General features: G+C 38.2%; 1 protein-coding gene across 8 annotated transcripts in view; it reads left to right on the plus strand.

Annotated features, from left to right (window-relative positions):
• Nucleotides 1-16,915, plus strand: part of SATB1 (SATB homeobox 1) — a 166,736-nt gene that overhangs the window by 130,865 nt on the left and 18,956 nt on the right. For all 8 annotated transcript variants that reach the window (XM_083188774.1, XM_083188781.1, XM_083188775.1 and 5 more), the window contains one exon: nt 5,394-5,549. In XM_083188774.1, coding sequence (XP_083044900.1) covers nt 5,394-5,549 — 156 coding nt within the window. The remainder of the gene's footprint in view (nt 1-5,393; nt 5,550-16,915) is intronic.

Below are 16,915 nucleotides of genomic sequence, written 5' to 3' on the forward strand. Positions count from 1 at the left end.
ACGAGTTGCCGTTCAGTTTGAATGGTCCCTGTCCATGTTATCCAACACTGCATTTATTAAATGCAGCTATTGGATGATTCCTTTGAAAAGGTCAGCAGCCAGAGCCCAGAAAAACAAGCACCACACTACAGAGCACACTTCTGAGGCAGCATTCTGGCCTGCATTCAAGCAGTATCACAGCCATGTCCTCAATTAGGTCAGAGAAGGAGGTGAGAAAATTGCTGAATATAAGGGGAGAGGAAGAAATCTGCAGGCAAATGACAGGAACAGTAAAAGATGCTGTGGTTTACAAAAACATAGCTAAGATATTGGAATCCCTTGGCTACTGTGAACAGTCCCCGCCCATCAATTTTGTTTGCTTTGTGGCATCATGTTTGTTACCCCGAAAAAAGTAAATTTTTAATGACACCCATAGGTTTTTCTACTGTGTAAGTTAATAACCCCGGACTAACCCAGGTTGAAGTGCAGTGTGAAAGGGGTATAAAAAGAGTCTGACCTGGGTCGCAGCAAAGATGGACCCATGTTCAAAATACCGGTTTGGACCCGGGTTTGAGGTCTGAAAGCGGTATAAGTGACAAATTGGAACTTATTGCAATAAGCATGCATTTTTTTTTGCAATATCGCTGCCACAAAAACATATCGGTCTACAAACTTCACAGTTCCTCTGTGTATACAATTGTTTTAAATTTTCGGACGGAAAAAGGGGAAAAATTGAATAGTCTGAAAAAAAATTGTGCTTAAAAAAATAGAGAAAACCCCTGATTTTTCACGCCTCAAAAAATGTTTCTTTTTTTTTTTTAACCCAGGAATGCAACTAGTAGCTTTTTTATGGACTGTTCATGTTCATATCGAATACATATATTTTAAATAAATGGATATACTCACGGACTTACCTTGCACCATTCACACTTATGTTGTAATGGTACTTGGCTCCTCCATTAAGTTTTATGGTGATATTTTTGTGCTTTAAAATAAACATACTGATCCTGGAAAATGTTGCTTAGACTCTTATCCAATACCTAGATTCAATGTACATAATAAAACAGATGAGTTCATCAGAGACAAAAGCATTTTCTTGATATGCAGCAGAGTTTACAGCTAATGATTACCAAATGTCTTCCAGGAGTAATAAATAACACAGTTTGACGATGGTGGACAAGAGGAAGCTGCTATGTTTATGCACTAATGTATTGCAAGAAGGAGAACAAATTTTCCCTATTGAAAGGGAACATGGTGTGCTAATGGCTTAGTCTACTATTAATGGAGTTTAGCCTGGAGTCCAGTAAAGGATCCTTTTAGAGATAAGGGGGGGAAAAAGGACTCTGAATCATAAAAAAAGAAAGTGATCTCCTAATAGAACTACTGTGATTTAATAATTAGTATTGCCTTAGGCTTCACTAAACCTTAGTATTTTGCTTCTGTATGTTTTAACGATTACTCATATAATTCAAAATGCCTAATAATATTACTGGAGATGCAGTGTTATATTTTACTGTTACTATGATTCAAAAAGAGTTGAGAGTTGTTTAGTTTAGCTCTTCAACACGATTGAGACATGGAATAAAATTAATCCACGTATTAAGCAATATAACATTTATTTAATTTCCTTTTTTTAAGATGATGTAATTGGATGTTAGGTGAAAGCTAAAACAACAAAATACTGTAGCACAATTATGTGGTGTACACACAGCCCGACCCAGCATTGGTCGGGGGGGAGGGATGGCGGGAGGATGGGGTGTGGGTGGAGGGCAGATGCGGCATTGAGCAGCATGGAACTGCTTTCCATCTGGCAGATCAAAGCCAAAATATACTTGCCTGCCAAGTCGTCTATTTCTGCTTTCAATCCCAATGCTGTAGGGCCACGCATCAGGATTGAATCTGCATTGAATGCAGCTAAAGCTGTTCGATTTGGTGTCATTGTATATATATATATATATATATATATATATATATATATATATATACTACAAAACGCATCTAAAATTACACTGGATCGAACCATGTGTACACAGCAGTAGGAGAACTGGTGCAGACAACTGAAAGGGTTCTGTAATCTTAGCAGTTTAATCCAAACATATTAATTTGTTCTTGTTAGGTAGTCAAATTTTATTTTTCAATTGACTATACTAATGTGTGTGAAATTCATTTTTTTAAAAAGATCCTAAGTAACTAAGCACACAGTTTATCAATCTAGAAAGGAATTACATTCCCAAAAATCATACACAAATGCTAGAAATGGAACATAAAATACAAACAGCATAAGTCTTGTAGCAACTACTGAAAAGTCATAGAAAAGATCTAGCAAGTCTATGTCCTATTTTGCATACCATTTTGTGTTGCCAAATGTTATAGAAAGCAAAATTAAAACAAACTACAAAAGATTCATTAATTGCTTGACAAATTTTCAATTCTTTTCATGTTCGTCCAAAAACAGGTATCGCAATCTGCACTGAGTCTGATAATACAGAGAAATGCAGAAACGATTATTGATGCATTCATGCACGCCATTACATACATGTCTGTCAGAATAAAGTAGATGAGACTTAAAACTTTTACTTGCAAATATATTTTCACAAATCCCTTTTTTGTTTGAGAAGCCCCTATTGTGATGAACATTCGGAAAGACTAAGTATGTTTACCTCACCTTCCAAAATCGTTTTCAATTCCAAACTTGCGCAATGTGGAACTTTCATTTTTAGTTTTTCATAAATATACTTAGCGATATTTTCCACAAACTATTTTTTACTAAGATTATTATCTTTTACATTGCTTTTTTACCATCCTGTATAATAAGTACTTTTGGTCAAGGAAAGTGCTTCGTAAATTTAAAATCTTAAAATTACCAAATGGTTGAAATCAATTAAATACCCCCAAGTCAACAAATGACAATATGTACGTATTTTAACAAATAGCACTGTTTGGTCACATAATGTATCATTTATTATAACTTCATATCACACTTTTTTCTGTATTTAATTTGTAAAAGAATTAATGGTAGAACAGCAGAACCAATAAGACCCTCTCCCCGGGGCAAAGAATCTTGAGTAAAATAATCATTATCGCCTCTCAAGCTTTTCTGTCCAATTATGCTACAGCGAATAATGCCAACGTAAGATGGCAGCTAGTTCAGCAATGCTGAGCTTTTTAGAGTTAGGAACATTGTCCCAGAACACAGTCAATGTGATGGGGACTGCAGTTTCTGGCATTATATTATATATATATATATCATAATTCTGTATGGCTACGGGCCGCACTGCCGGCAGGGAAGTGCGGTCAGTGGGATCAGAGGTGGGTCAGCGATGACCACCCAGTGAAGCAGACCGCAGGGATGGGCTCCTTTAGGGAGAAAGGATGGCATGTTGCAATGCGATCCCGGGCACTAAATGCCGCCCAGATCGCATTGCGATCATATATCAAGTATTCTCCTAAAGGTGATATCCTGTATAGCCCTGATGCTGTTAAAAGCGTAACAAAAAAATATTCTAAAATACAGAATAATCTGTAATCCAAAATTCTCCTGGTTCCGAGCATTTTGGATAAGGGATACTCCACCTGTACTTGGATAGTAGCAATACTGCATTTCCCCCATGTGAAGATGTTACAAAGGAAAATACATTACAGAATGAGATGCAGATCTGTGTAAGCCCCGTACATATGGGGCGACTGCAGCCCCATGCTGATTGAGGTGCTGAAGCACAGATCGCTCAGCACACATGGCTGCACACAGTGTGATGCACCCACGAAGTGTGCTGAGTTGCTTATAGGCAAAACCCTGCTATCTAAGCAGCATAGACAGTGCATCGCCATCGCTGGGGAGAGATCCGTGCTTTATTTCTAAGCAATCTAGTCAGATTGCTTAGAAATAGGGCTTACATCGCCTCATGTGTATAGATCAAAATTGTACTATAAGTAAATAAACAGCTTTATCCATTTTGTGGTTGTGGCCAATAACTATTTTATTGTTTTATCATTCTATAGAACTTGTTTAAAAAAGTTGAATTTGCTGACAATAGAGTCACAGGGAAATAGATTGGAGTTCTATTTCACATGGGATGTTGCTCTGGGCAACCAATCATAATACTATTATCTTCTAGAACAGTGTTTTTCAACCACTGTGCCGTGGCACACTAGTGTGCCTTGAGCTATTCTCAAGTGTGCCCCCAGATCTAGAGATGGCGATGCCCAAACCAGTTTACAGCCACCTCCAGTTCAACTGTTAGTTACTGGTCTCTTTTTTTCATGTAAAGGGCCAATGTATTTTATTTTTGTTACCTGTGGGGACCAGTGTGATTGTTTTTTATATGGGGGCCAAAAGGTTTTGCCCTGTGGGGATCTCATGGTGTGCCTTGGCAATTTTAAAATCTTATTTAGTGTGCCGCAAGACAAAAAGGTTGAAAATCACTGTTCTAGAAGGAGCTAAATAAATAAGTAGATTTTGATTGGTTGTCCATAGATGAAATAGAACTCCCATCTTAGTAAATTCTAGATTCAGTTAGCCAAAATCTGCTATGCTGTAAATGCCATTAGCAGCAGGGTGATCTCTGGTCGCTCCTGCGAGACCAAATGAGACTGACATATCTCATTTAGCTGTAAGTAAATTCATCTTTTTATCTGTTTTCAGCCATTGTATTACCTGAACATTTGCTTAAATGTAATGATTACACATGATCATTAAATGGGTAATATGCTATTGGGAGAATATGCTATTCTCAATTCTGAACTTATAATAAAGAGATGCAATAGGGTCCCAGTGTATGGAGGTCTGGGACCTCAAAAGAGACTGCCCATATCTTTAAATCAGCAATGATTTCCTTGGCAAAACTTGCAATCTCGGTTGAAAATGATGGATCTCTGCAAACCCGGACCCTTTACATTACCCTGGTAATGTTTTATGCAAAAACATAAAGGGGAAGAGACTGTTCTGAAAAACTGATAAAAATAAAGTTGAAATCCATGATTCACCATTGTGCTGTTATCGCAGGCATAAATCATGACAGTTATGCTGCACGTTAAAGATAAGCTGATCTTTGCTAGGACAGATGGTTAAATTCTTTCACATTAATTGCGAAAAGCTTTCAGTTTGTACTTTTGCACGGCTCTGTGAAAAATTCTGGCTTGTTGCCATAAAACTTGTTTTATGACTTAGTAATTCCTTGTTGTTACCTGACAATGGAGATTGTGTTGTATTAACCTTTTAACAAAATGTGAAGTATTTGAGAAGCTGAAGATGTGATCTGAACCGTAAATGAAGCATTACGGTAGATTTCTTACATTTTTTTCACAAACCAAAAAGAAGTCAACAGTTTGTGACTATATATATGATTGTGTGGTTTAAGATCGACTCCTCTTGTTTTTTTAAAAATAACATTCTGTTGTCCATATATATGTTCCAGGTCAAGACAGCAACCATTGCAACTGAGAGAAACGGAAGCCTGGAGAACTGCAACATGAATATTAATGCTTCCATTTATGACGAGATTCAGCAGGAAATGAAAAGAGCTAAAGTTTCCCAAGCACTCTTTGCAAAGGTTGCAGCTTCCAAAAGCCAGGTACATAATATTCATTTGAAGAAAAAATATCCCGCTTTCTGTATGGCTTTAGAACGTTCCAATGTATGAAGGGGGAATTTACTGCATTGTGTATAGGATTGTTATTTAGCTTCCTTGCTTCCAGTTATGGTGTTGAACTGCTTTTTTCTTTAATGCAAAGCATAGTAAAAAAAAAAAAAAAAAAAAAAAAAAAAAAATCTGATGAATATTTCACAAGCTTGTGAGAAATGTAACATTTCACGATGTGGGGGAAATTTGGGGCAAAGAAGGAACAATGGTAGCACCTATTTACCTAACACAGTACTTGGTAAAATCTTGAAAATATAGTAGCAATGGGACAAGCAGATGTGTGGAAAGTTTGGGTAGCACTGTGAGGCCAGGCATTGCCATATTTTTTTAACCTTATTGGAAATGCTGCCCCTGTAAAGTTGTATGCAAGAAATGTGCTTAAACTCAGGGATTAGGTGCTACCGCATCGCATCACAGGATGCAGACACAAAGTGCTTAGCCTGTGTATTTTCAATAAGCCCCCCCTTAGACTTGCGTGAAACTAGCCAATGGTAGTCTAGAGACAGGCTCATTGAAGATAGCTTGAGCACTGTGTGTCTGCTGGTACGTGCATTCTGCAGTGATTACTATTTCCCGTGTAAGGAAGCCAGCACATATCTTACATAGAACTTTACATGTATGTTAATATGTGCAGCCCAAGGGCTCCAGCCGCTGCTGTGCGTGTTCTATGCAACATGTTTGAAATATAACTGTCCCTACCACGTAGAGCTCCCTGAAGGCTTTAACAATGTTGATTACCTGTGGAAAATCTATTTTTATCACACTAGGGGGCGGATGTATTAAACCTTAACAACAGATAAATGCAAGGGTGATAAGGAGAGATAAACATTCAGCCAATCAGCTCCTTACTGACTTTTTTCAAACACAGCCTGTAACATGGCAGTTGGCAGGTGATTGGCCGGACGTTTATCTCTCTTTATCACCCTTGGATTTATCTCTTGTTAAAGCTTAATACATCTGACCCATTATTATTAACAATGATATCATACATCTTCAAAATTTCATGTGTCCCTGTAAACTTGTAGATACAATCTTTTGAATTCAGTTATAGAGGGTCGCAACTGGTAATCCCCAACAAAATCAGATTTTGTTAGTCATACAATGTTTTTGAAAGTTTAAAATGGAATTAGGATTGATAATGTCAGACATTGCTTATAGTGACTGTTTATGTGAACCAGATGTATATGTTGCACTGCATGGATTAACAGAGAAAATTGTCTTAGAATAATATATTGCTCTATAAATGTATCATGGTGTGTGATGTGCTGGCTATTTCTATTTTTACCATTTAGTAAATGTTACTTTATTTGTTCACAAATGGTTCTGGTTTCAGGTGTTGTCAGTGTAACCGTACATCTATCCTCCATGCAAAACAAGCGTGGCTTAGTGTGATTCTGTATCACTGGGCATCATTTTTTTGCAACTTTTTCTGGTAAATAGTGTCTTATTTGCAAAACTGAGCAAATAGGCTACACAAGCAGCTGCATTTGATTAAAATGATATGTGGCATGTCTATATTGGGTGTGTGATTTCTGCTGTATCTGAATAAAAAATTGAATGTTAGGTGTTTTCCTGGAAAACAGTGTAATGTAGCATGTCATATTCTACAGGTTCTCAAACTCAGTCCTCATGACCCCACACAGTGCATGTTTTGCAAATTTCCTCACAGAATCACAAGTGAAATAATGAGCGATCTTTTACAATGTGTCAGTGAGTAATAAATGCACCTCTGCACCTGTCGGGTGACCTGGAAAACGTGAACTGTGTGGGGTCCTGAGGACCGAGTTTGAGAACCACTGTCATATGCAGATACATCTGCAGTCACACACTCAATTTAGACATGCCGCATATCGGGCCTGATTCAGAGTTGATTGCTAATCAGGGAATTTGGTAATTATCACAAATTCTCAAATTATCTAAGGACTGCGCATATGCACCAATCGATCCACATATGCACAAGGGGAATTAGCAATAGAATAATCTTCTTGCAGTTTGACTGACAGGAAGCAGGAGTTTGGGGGTGGAAATCTGCCGTTTTCTAGGTGAGTCTGAAAAAAAATGCAGCTGTGACCAGGTGTTTTTGAGGAGGGTCTGTAACATCAGACCACTTCCAGCCTGTCTCAGTCGTAGATTAGTGGAAGCCTCAAGTGGCCTCCACACGGGAAGATGAGGAGAGATGAGCATTCTGAGCGATGCTAGATCGCTTAGATCGATCAGCATACGGCTCAGTCCTCTGTGAGAATACTGACCCTGGCAACCCCAGAGACTACCTTGATTTATCCAGCATGATAGCTGGATGAATCAAGCGTGGATAGGGCCAGGGCAATAGTGACGCGCGGGGCCATGCATCACTATTGAGATCACTTAGAAAATTACTGGGGATCGCTTCGTGTGTAGGCCCCATCAGACTTACTCACATTTGCACAGACAGTAAAATCCTCTCAGTTATCTGTGAATTGCATATGGATATGCGAGTGGATGCAGATCCACTCACAATTTCCAAAGGGAGTTTTCTCTTTGTCTGGGCAGCAGCTTACTCCACACAGCCCACTGCAAATTCTCACATTAGCGACAACTCTGAATAAGGCCCATCATTTTGCAAATAAGACTCTAGTTAACGAAAAAAGTCACAAAAATTATCCCCAGCGTTACCAAGTCGCACCATGGCATGGCGTGACTAGAAGGGGTGTTTAACTTGAAAGGAGGCTAGATATACGTGCACACATCTGTATATTCTTATTTATAAGACATTTTTATATTTACCTTTAAAGTAGCTTTGAGTGTTTTTACAGTGCTGTTACAGGTTCCATTTTGCATACATTTTGTTTGTGATGTATCCTTGGAATAAAGTGTTCAATTTTCTGGATGTTGATATTGTCTATTTCAAGAACAATCAGTAATTCTTTGAGGTATGACATAAAATGTTTGTGTCAAGAAGCATGAAAACTGAGTTTTGATAAAGAGACTAAAATGCCTGTAGTCAGGGATGCCTGCATTTTTAAAGCGGCAATAATTTACAAGGCAAAACTAGGTTGGTTTTGCCTAGTAATAGATTTACATTTTAAAAATAAGAGCAGACTTGCAGGAATTCCCAAACAGCCTGCATCTATTACATTTTGCCAAATATGTAATAGATATATCTCGTAATACCTTTTTCTCATATTTTAAATACCCAAATAATACTCAATTTTAAATAATTTCTAGGTTTTTTTTACCTAGTAAATAAAGATCTGGTTAATTAGTTACATTATATTCATGTTTAGGGTTATATTCAATGCTCTATTGTGAGCTGTGACGGCAAGCAGTGCTGATTGCTTGCCGTTACAGCTCGCGGGTCAGTATCTAACTGACCCCCTTGCACTGCCTTTTCCACGGCGAGTGCGGCTATCAAAACGGCAATGCTTGCGGCTAAATGAAGCAGGCTCTCTACATTAGAGGGGAACCTCGCAGATCAGGGGTCTCCTCGCTGACGCGAGAAGTCCCCTGGAACATTGATTAGGACGAGCATCCGGCGTGGTGGTTAAATGGCGAGGATGGTTTGTTTTCGGTGATCCTCGCCGAAAACGGGATGCAGTCAAAATCTCGACAGTCAAAATACCGACAACCATTGACCGACGGTCAAAATCCCGACAAGGTATTTTGACCTTGTCGGGGTTTTGGCCATGTCGGGATTTTAAATGTCGGTATTTTGACCTTGTCAGGGTTTTGGCCATGTCGGGATTTTAAATGTCGGTATTTTGACCGTCGGTATTTTGACCGTCGGGATTTCATACCGAATCCCCGAAAACAAGCCACCCTCACCGCAGACACCCCCTCGCCGGCACCATTGAATACCGCCTTAGATATTACCAGATGGTAAGATTTAGTACATAGAAAAAAAACCTTCTTCAACCGTGCAAAATTCCTCTCCCTTTTATATGGATTCTAGGTGAAACAATGAGTTTACTCTTCATGTACATTTTACTGTTTTATATGCACCAACGATATATATGGGCAACCCCATAAATCTAAGCTTAATATAATAAATTACCAAAACAGTGATATCATAATGAACTTGCAATTGCTGGAGAGATATAGAGACTGATAGTCTACCAGCACAGCATATTCTGATCTGCACAGTAAAGTATAATAGCATAATCCACCCTAATATGCATTATACCATGTAATGGATATTCGGGAATATGGTCCAAGACCTCCCTCAGTCTGTGGAAATAATTACAATAAGCATTTACCTCCTTGTACAACATTTTTGAAACACAGAAAAGAGAGCAATTTCAGCAGCAATTAAATTATACTGTATTTTACTATTAATGGTTGTTTTATTTGAAAGTGAAAGACACTTTAAATGTGTGATATTCCACACTGATTTTGTGGGATATTTGATTGGTGCTGTGGTTTTTTTAATTATTCCCCACACACGTTTCATCTGCACCAGTAATGGAGCATAGCCACTTAACATAACATAGATGCTGTACACTTCTCCAGAATTGCCCATGGAATCCATATTGTTTGGCATAAATACAATTAATATCAATCCAGTGGTATGGATGTTTTTGTGATTTAATACAAATAAATATTGTAAAAATAAATTTTATTTATTGTAAGCACTGTTAGGAAATACCAAAGATGTATGATTTATCACTGGTTGTCTAAATTTGTTAAATTAAAGCTGCATTAACATCCCACCTTATATCAACCTTTCAGTTTTATTATGAACTTTCATCAGGATACGACGAAAGTTTATAATAAAACTGAAACGTTGATATAAGTTATGGTGTTCCTCGCCTGAAATATTTCTTCAAAGACCTAAGAGTGCCGCCTCGTCACATCACTATATATATATATATATATATATATATATATATATATATATACATATATATACCACATCAGGCAGAACTCTGGACAGTTTAAATAAACTGCAGAAGCCAAGCTTGAGGCCGCCTAGGTCATTACATTTTCTGATGTTTGATGACTGCACACATAGGCTGTCAATTTATTTATTGTCTGTTCCAATCACAGGAAAAAATGTGTGGCTATTTTTGTAATTAGATATACAAATTAAATAATGTGAGTAGTATTGGTTATGGACCAATAACTCTTTTCCACTTGTTTTGTGTATACTAGGTACTAAATATTCCTGTATGTGCAGTGTTTGTGTCTGTTTATAGCCAACACAAATAACATACTGTAATAATGAACTAAGGGGTAGATGTATGAAGGGTCAATATGGGGGTGAGAGGTATTATGTGCACTGATATCACTTCCCCCCATTTATTTATTTATTTATTATTTACAGTTTCTTATATAGCGCAGCAGATTCCGTTGCGCTTTACAATAGTAGACAGTGATAAAACAAACTGGGTAACAACAGACAGACTTGGAGGTAGGAGAGCTACATGTGAGATAAGGTGTGAGTAGCGAGATCTTACACATGTACATTGGAGTCCACTGGGCAGAGGGACACAGCGGCGTCAGCACTAATCTGATGCGCTGTGTGCACAAGTGGGGATCATCGGAGGGGCGCTTCGTGTTAATCAAGTAGGGATCATCTTTGTTAATCCATCTTGTTGATGTAGCTTCACACTTCACCGCTGTAATGAGACAAAGCAGGATGTGCTATAGTGGCACAATATGTGCCGCTATAATATATCTACCACAAAATCCTAAATTACTCTTCTAAATATAATTATTTTATGGAAAAGCTGGTGGGATACTTACATTTCTAATTGGTTACTGGTCCAGGAAGTGGGTCTTTAAACAGCGCAGTGATCAAGTACAGTCACCAGGCAATATTCTAGCACCTGGCGATAGGAAAAGGAATTGGATTAAATAACGGGTGAAGAATAGGAAGAGTGTGAGTGCTGTGATATGTTATTTGTATAATAAGAAACAGTGGTATATGTACTGGAAAAAGACAAAATATTAATTAAAGAAAATAAGATAGTGAGGAAACGATGACATACACAGGACACTTATGAAAAGAACGGACAGCAGGAAGGAAGCCAAAGATGTTGAAAAGCAAACAGAAGCTGCATGGAATTTTCATTACATGTATATCTGATAATAGACAAATAGAATATATTTCCTGAAAAGATATGTGACATACCCACTGCCTGTTAACTAAGTTATTTATCCATTATTCTTAAGTGGAGTGTTAAACCACTTTTTATTACTGGAGATGACAAAAGCCTGAAACACTTTCAATAAAATAGAGACACAATACAGTGAAATGAGCGCTTAGTGGTTAACCACGTGATGAAATGGAATGGCAACAAATGGATATCACCACATGTAGTTCTTCTTGCAAAAAGGTAACACTTTGACATTCTCATGTTGACTTGTTAACTGTTGACCAATCATACCCAACCAGTCTAAACTGTACACCAGAGAATATTAAGATCTAATTATACTATCCAGCCTCAAGTTTAACCTTAGGAGGTCATCAGCAAAGAGGAGAGATGGCTTTAAAAGATTGAAGTGTGTGGGACGCAGTTTGTATGGGAGACTAAGGGCAGAATGAGGGGTTAAGGTGAATGAGAGTATTTTGAAGGAAATTGAAGCTAGCAGTATATATCTGAGAAATGAGAAATAGGTAGGCTGGGGAGGACTAATCCAGATACAGAAAGATAATGGCATGTATCAGGATTTTAGTGGCTTCCAGGTGAAAAATGTGATCTTTAAAGTATTTCAGGGATAGAACTGAGAAGCAATGATAAAGGGGATGGAAGTGGTGAGTTAAAGAGATGACACCTAAACACCAGAATATTGAATAACAATAGAACACTCTGCAATAATGGAAAAAGCATACTTTATTGTACATACATTACCACCAAAAAAGAAACAGGTGAAAGCTAAATTAAAGAGGACCAAAGTTTTAAAAGAAAAACAAACATTTGTCATGAGTTTTAAAACACTTCTGTAACATCGCCACCCTACCACATCAGAATTAACACTTTGCTTCAGTGTGCACAGTACTCATTATAACATTTATATATGTTTGTTGTAACATACACACACAAATAAATGGACACCTAAAACAGTTGAATATCAAATGCATCCTTACCCCTTAATCAACACAAAAGCGGCAATTTCTACAGCGTGTTATCGTTTATTGTTGGGTTCTAAACATTAAGTGCTATTTAAACACTAAATAGAGTTTTTTATATTGGTTCACTGCTCAGCATGTCATACATCAGGCCACTGTAATCTCTTATGAAGTGTAAAATTCTGTCATGAATCATGGCTTGTATATCAGAAATTACTGTAATTTTGATTGAAAATTATAGGGCTTTTGAAATGTTTCTAATTGAGATAGAATGTTTTGTTTATCTGGAAACCTGAATTCTCTTTTTTAGATGTCTTTATTCACGTGTGAAAAATATAGATTAGCTGGATATTGGTTTTATGTTTTTTTGTTTTTTTTCCCCTAAAGCTTATTTTAAAATGGCCAACATTTACAAGGGCAAATGTTTTTCCTAAGTTTGTTTATAACTTTGTACATAACCAATAAAGTTTTCACTGAATAAATAAACATTAAAAAAAATAGATCCCCGTCATACTGGTTCATTTCTATATACACACATGGAATGTATGGCATCTTCTTTCATCTAATAGCCATTTATGCTAAAAGGTCTGAAAAACATAAATAATTAAATATGTATATGATGCTGCTTAGTTCATGTATATACAGACCTCAGCGATTGCTTCCTCCACCAGACATGGTTAGCAGTGCTGTAAATAAACTTATGAGGAGGTGACTGCTGAGGTCAGCGCTGGAAATGATAGGGGAAATTATTAAGTGTGATTTAATATATTTAGACCTAGGACATGAAACATAGAATCTGATGGCAGATGAGAACCATTTGGCACATCTAGTCTGCCCCTTTTTTATCCTTCAGGTAATCTCAACCCTTTTTGATCCTTATTTCTTTGTAAGGATATTCATATGCCTATCCCAAGCATGTTTAAATTGTTCTACTGTCTTAGCCTCTACCACCTCTGATGGGAGGCTATTCCACTTATCCACTAACATTTCCCCTGAACCTACCTCCCTCCAGTTTCAGTGCATGTCCTTGTGTTTTATTACTTCTTTTCCTTTGAAGAAAATTTCCCTCCTGTACTATGTTAAAACCCTTCATATATTTGAAAATTTCTTTCATGTCCCTGCTTTCCCTTCTCTGCTCCAAACTATACATGTTAAGATCTTTTAGTCTTTCCAGGTAAGTTTTGTGATGTAGGCCATGCACCATTTTAGTTGCCCTTCTTTGTGCACCCTCTAGAGTTGTAAGCAAAGCTGATGTTTTAGCATCATTCTGACTGTGCATGCATCTAAGTCATACTGCATATGTGGCATAATGACCTTGTGACGGCAATCCTCTCACAGTGGTTCTAGCATCTCACTTTATGCAGCCATGCCATGAAACCATAAGGCTGATTAGAAGTTTGATAGTCCAATTATTTGCGGATGACTCTGTATTTGCACGTAGCCGCTGGGACTTGTGAAGCCACCAGTTTTCATCTTAATACAGTTCCAGGTGGCAGCAGCATAAACATATTCTCAAAGATTCTTGCATTAGCATACAACATCCCCCTGCCCCCTATCCCTGCTTTCCCGTAGCCTAACCCTTACATTCCTGTTTGTGCCTAACTCTTCACCCTGCAGCCTACCCCTCCTTGCTATGTGCCTAACCTTCCACCCCAGCAGCCTAATCCTAACCCCCCCACCGGCATAACCCAAGCCCTCACTGGCATATTTATATTCTGCATCCCGACAGTCAGGATTCAGTTGCTGGCATCCTCAATGATGTTGGAGTTCCAGTACCGGTCTCCTGGTGGTAGTCGGGATGCCGGCATCAGTATTGTGAAGGCCAGCGTTTTGAACGTATACCTTTAAAACATATTCCAAACATCGGCATATCCTAAATAGTCTGAATATATATCCTAAACCATCTACACAGTTATGTTTAAAGAGCTAGATTGTTCACAGTGCCATACAAATAGTGTGTATATATATATATATATATATATATATATATATATATATATATATATATATAGTAGCAGTGTAACGTGACATATTATAACTACAGTAAAATACAATGTAAATGTACATATATTAACAAAAACTCAGTAAAAAAAAAAAAAACAACAGTAGGGCAACTCATTTATCTTGCGAGGTAAGCACAAATCTGCTTTGTCCTCTATGTGGCTTGCCAAGGCACAATCAGCAGCATCTATTAGTGGTCGCCCATCTGTGAGTTTATGCAACTGCCGAGTGGAGTCTAGTGAGTTGATGATAATGCTGCTACAAAGCACCTTCTCCATGTGAGTATGGCCATCATTGTGTAGCTATGCAACTCTGTGCCTAACTGCGTCTACCATGTCTGCAACACTCCTAAAAGGCCTAATCTCTGTGCATCTTTTTAGTAACCCCCTCCCATTACCTCTTAGTCACATCTAGGAAAGCCCCTTACATGCATCTATATTTATTCTGCAATTCAAGGCCCGATACTAAGGTGAACGCAAGGGCTGTGCTTAGTACTAGCAGATCTGAGAGTTTATGCAAAAGAAGCAAGAGAAATCTTTTGTAAAAAGGCGACCAATGCGGCTTCTCTTATTCACTGCATACATTTGAAACAACAGATCACAACCATAGGGGAAAACTTTGGACCTCTAAGGTTGCTTAGCGGTTGATCCTATTAGTCCCGAAAGCTGCGCATGATTCGCGAGTGCGAATCAATCACGACACCGGGCGCACTTTATGGAGGGCAGAATTTGTTGAAAAGTGCTTGAACCTCCATAGGGGTGCGAGCAATTTTCAGCGAATTCGGCTCTGCGAAGGGATGCGAGTTAGGCTTAATTCGGGTGCCGTTTTCAGCATTAAAACGGCACCCGACTGGCAACTCACACCCTTCAGGACTAATAGGATTGACCCCTTAGAATGGCCACAGCAACTTAACTAGTGACTCCAGTGACTCCAGTGAGCGCCAAAGGATCCAGTCTTGCCCTGTTCCGTGCCCCAAAAACCTGCAGCCTGTCAATCTCCCACACAGGAGCACTGCCACGCATGCTGCACTGAATCGGCCCAGTCTGAACCTAGTTTAAGCTTTCTGTAAGAACAACATAGAGACACACATACAGATGAATTTCATTGCGTCACTGCATCCGACATTGCCGCTGTGCATGACTCAGAATCGGCCCCGTTGTTTTCTGTCTTAATTTGTTATATATTACTCAGTAATATTTGTTAAATGCTATGGAGCTGATGCAATTGACCAGATACAAATACACAAAAAGCATATCAAGTCTGCATTTTTCTGTTTCATGTGAAATTGTTTCTCTGTAATATATGTTATATTATTTTTCTTTTAATTTTAAGTGATATCTTTTATTTTAAACTAATATATATATATATATATATATATATATATATATATATATATATATAACAGGGTGGCAGTAAGCGGCACTCGGAGACTGACACAAATGGTAAAAAGGTGGAAGTTTTATTCCATGTGCCAAAGAGAAAACGTTTCGGAGCTCGGGGGCCCCATCGTCAGTTCAGGGTGCTGCCCTAAACTGACGACGCGGCCCCCGAGCTCCGAAACGTTTTCTCTTTGGCACATGGAATAAAACTTCCACCTTTTTCACCATTTGTGTCAGTCTCCGAGTGCCGCTTACTGCCACCCTGTTTACATACAGAGGACTCATCACCTCTTGTTAGAGAGCACCGGAGCAAGCATTCCCTGGCTTTCACATCTAAGACCAGAGTGCCGGTCATCTTGGACTGTATATATATATATATATATATATATATATATATATATATATATATATATATATATATATATATATAAAAGGATGCATTCCTTCTGCAGTGTAGGTGAATAATGTTGTTTTCCTGTCTCTGGCTATAGATATGCACGTCCATTTGTAATTGTATTAGTGACTTAAGTGTAACTGTATTTTCTGTACGCAGGTTCTTTAACAATTGAGTCTCAGTGTTGCCTTAGTTCCCTTAATTCAGTAAATCAGATCACAGGCAGCACGCTGTCATATAATAAGGTGTCTGATCCTTATTACCAGTTTGTTGATGCACAGACTCCTTCAAATTGACCATTGCAACACATGGTTTCCCCTGAAACTAGCTGTGATAATTAGCGTGGCTCTAATGAGACAGAATGTCACTGATCTTGTGCTGAACTGTCGAGTATCTGTGCTACGGATGGGAGCTGTCAAAGGCTGCCATCTGTGACAGAGCTTGGCATATCCCAGTTACACACCAAACTGGCGTG

The sequence above is a fragment of the Crinia signifera genome, chromosome 5 (assembly GCF_055691185.1).
Source record: "Crinia signifera chromosome 5, ASM5569118v1, whole genome shotgun sequence".
Classification (NCBI taxonomy): Eukaryota; Metazoa; Chordata; class Amphibia; order Anura; family Myobatrachidae; genus Crinia; species Crinia signifera.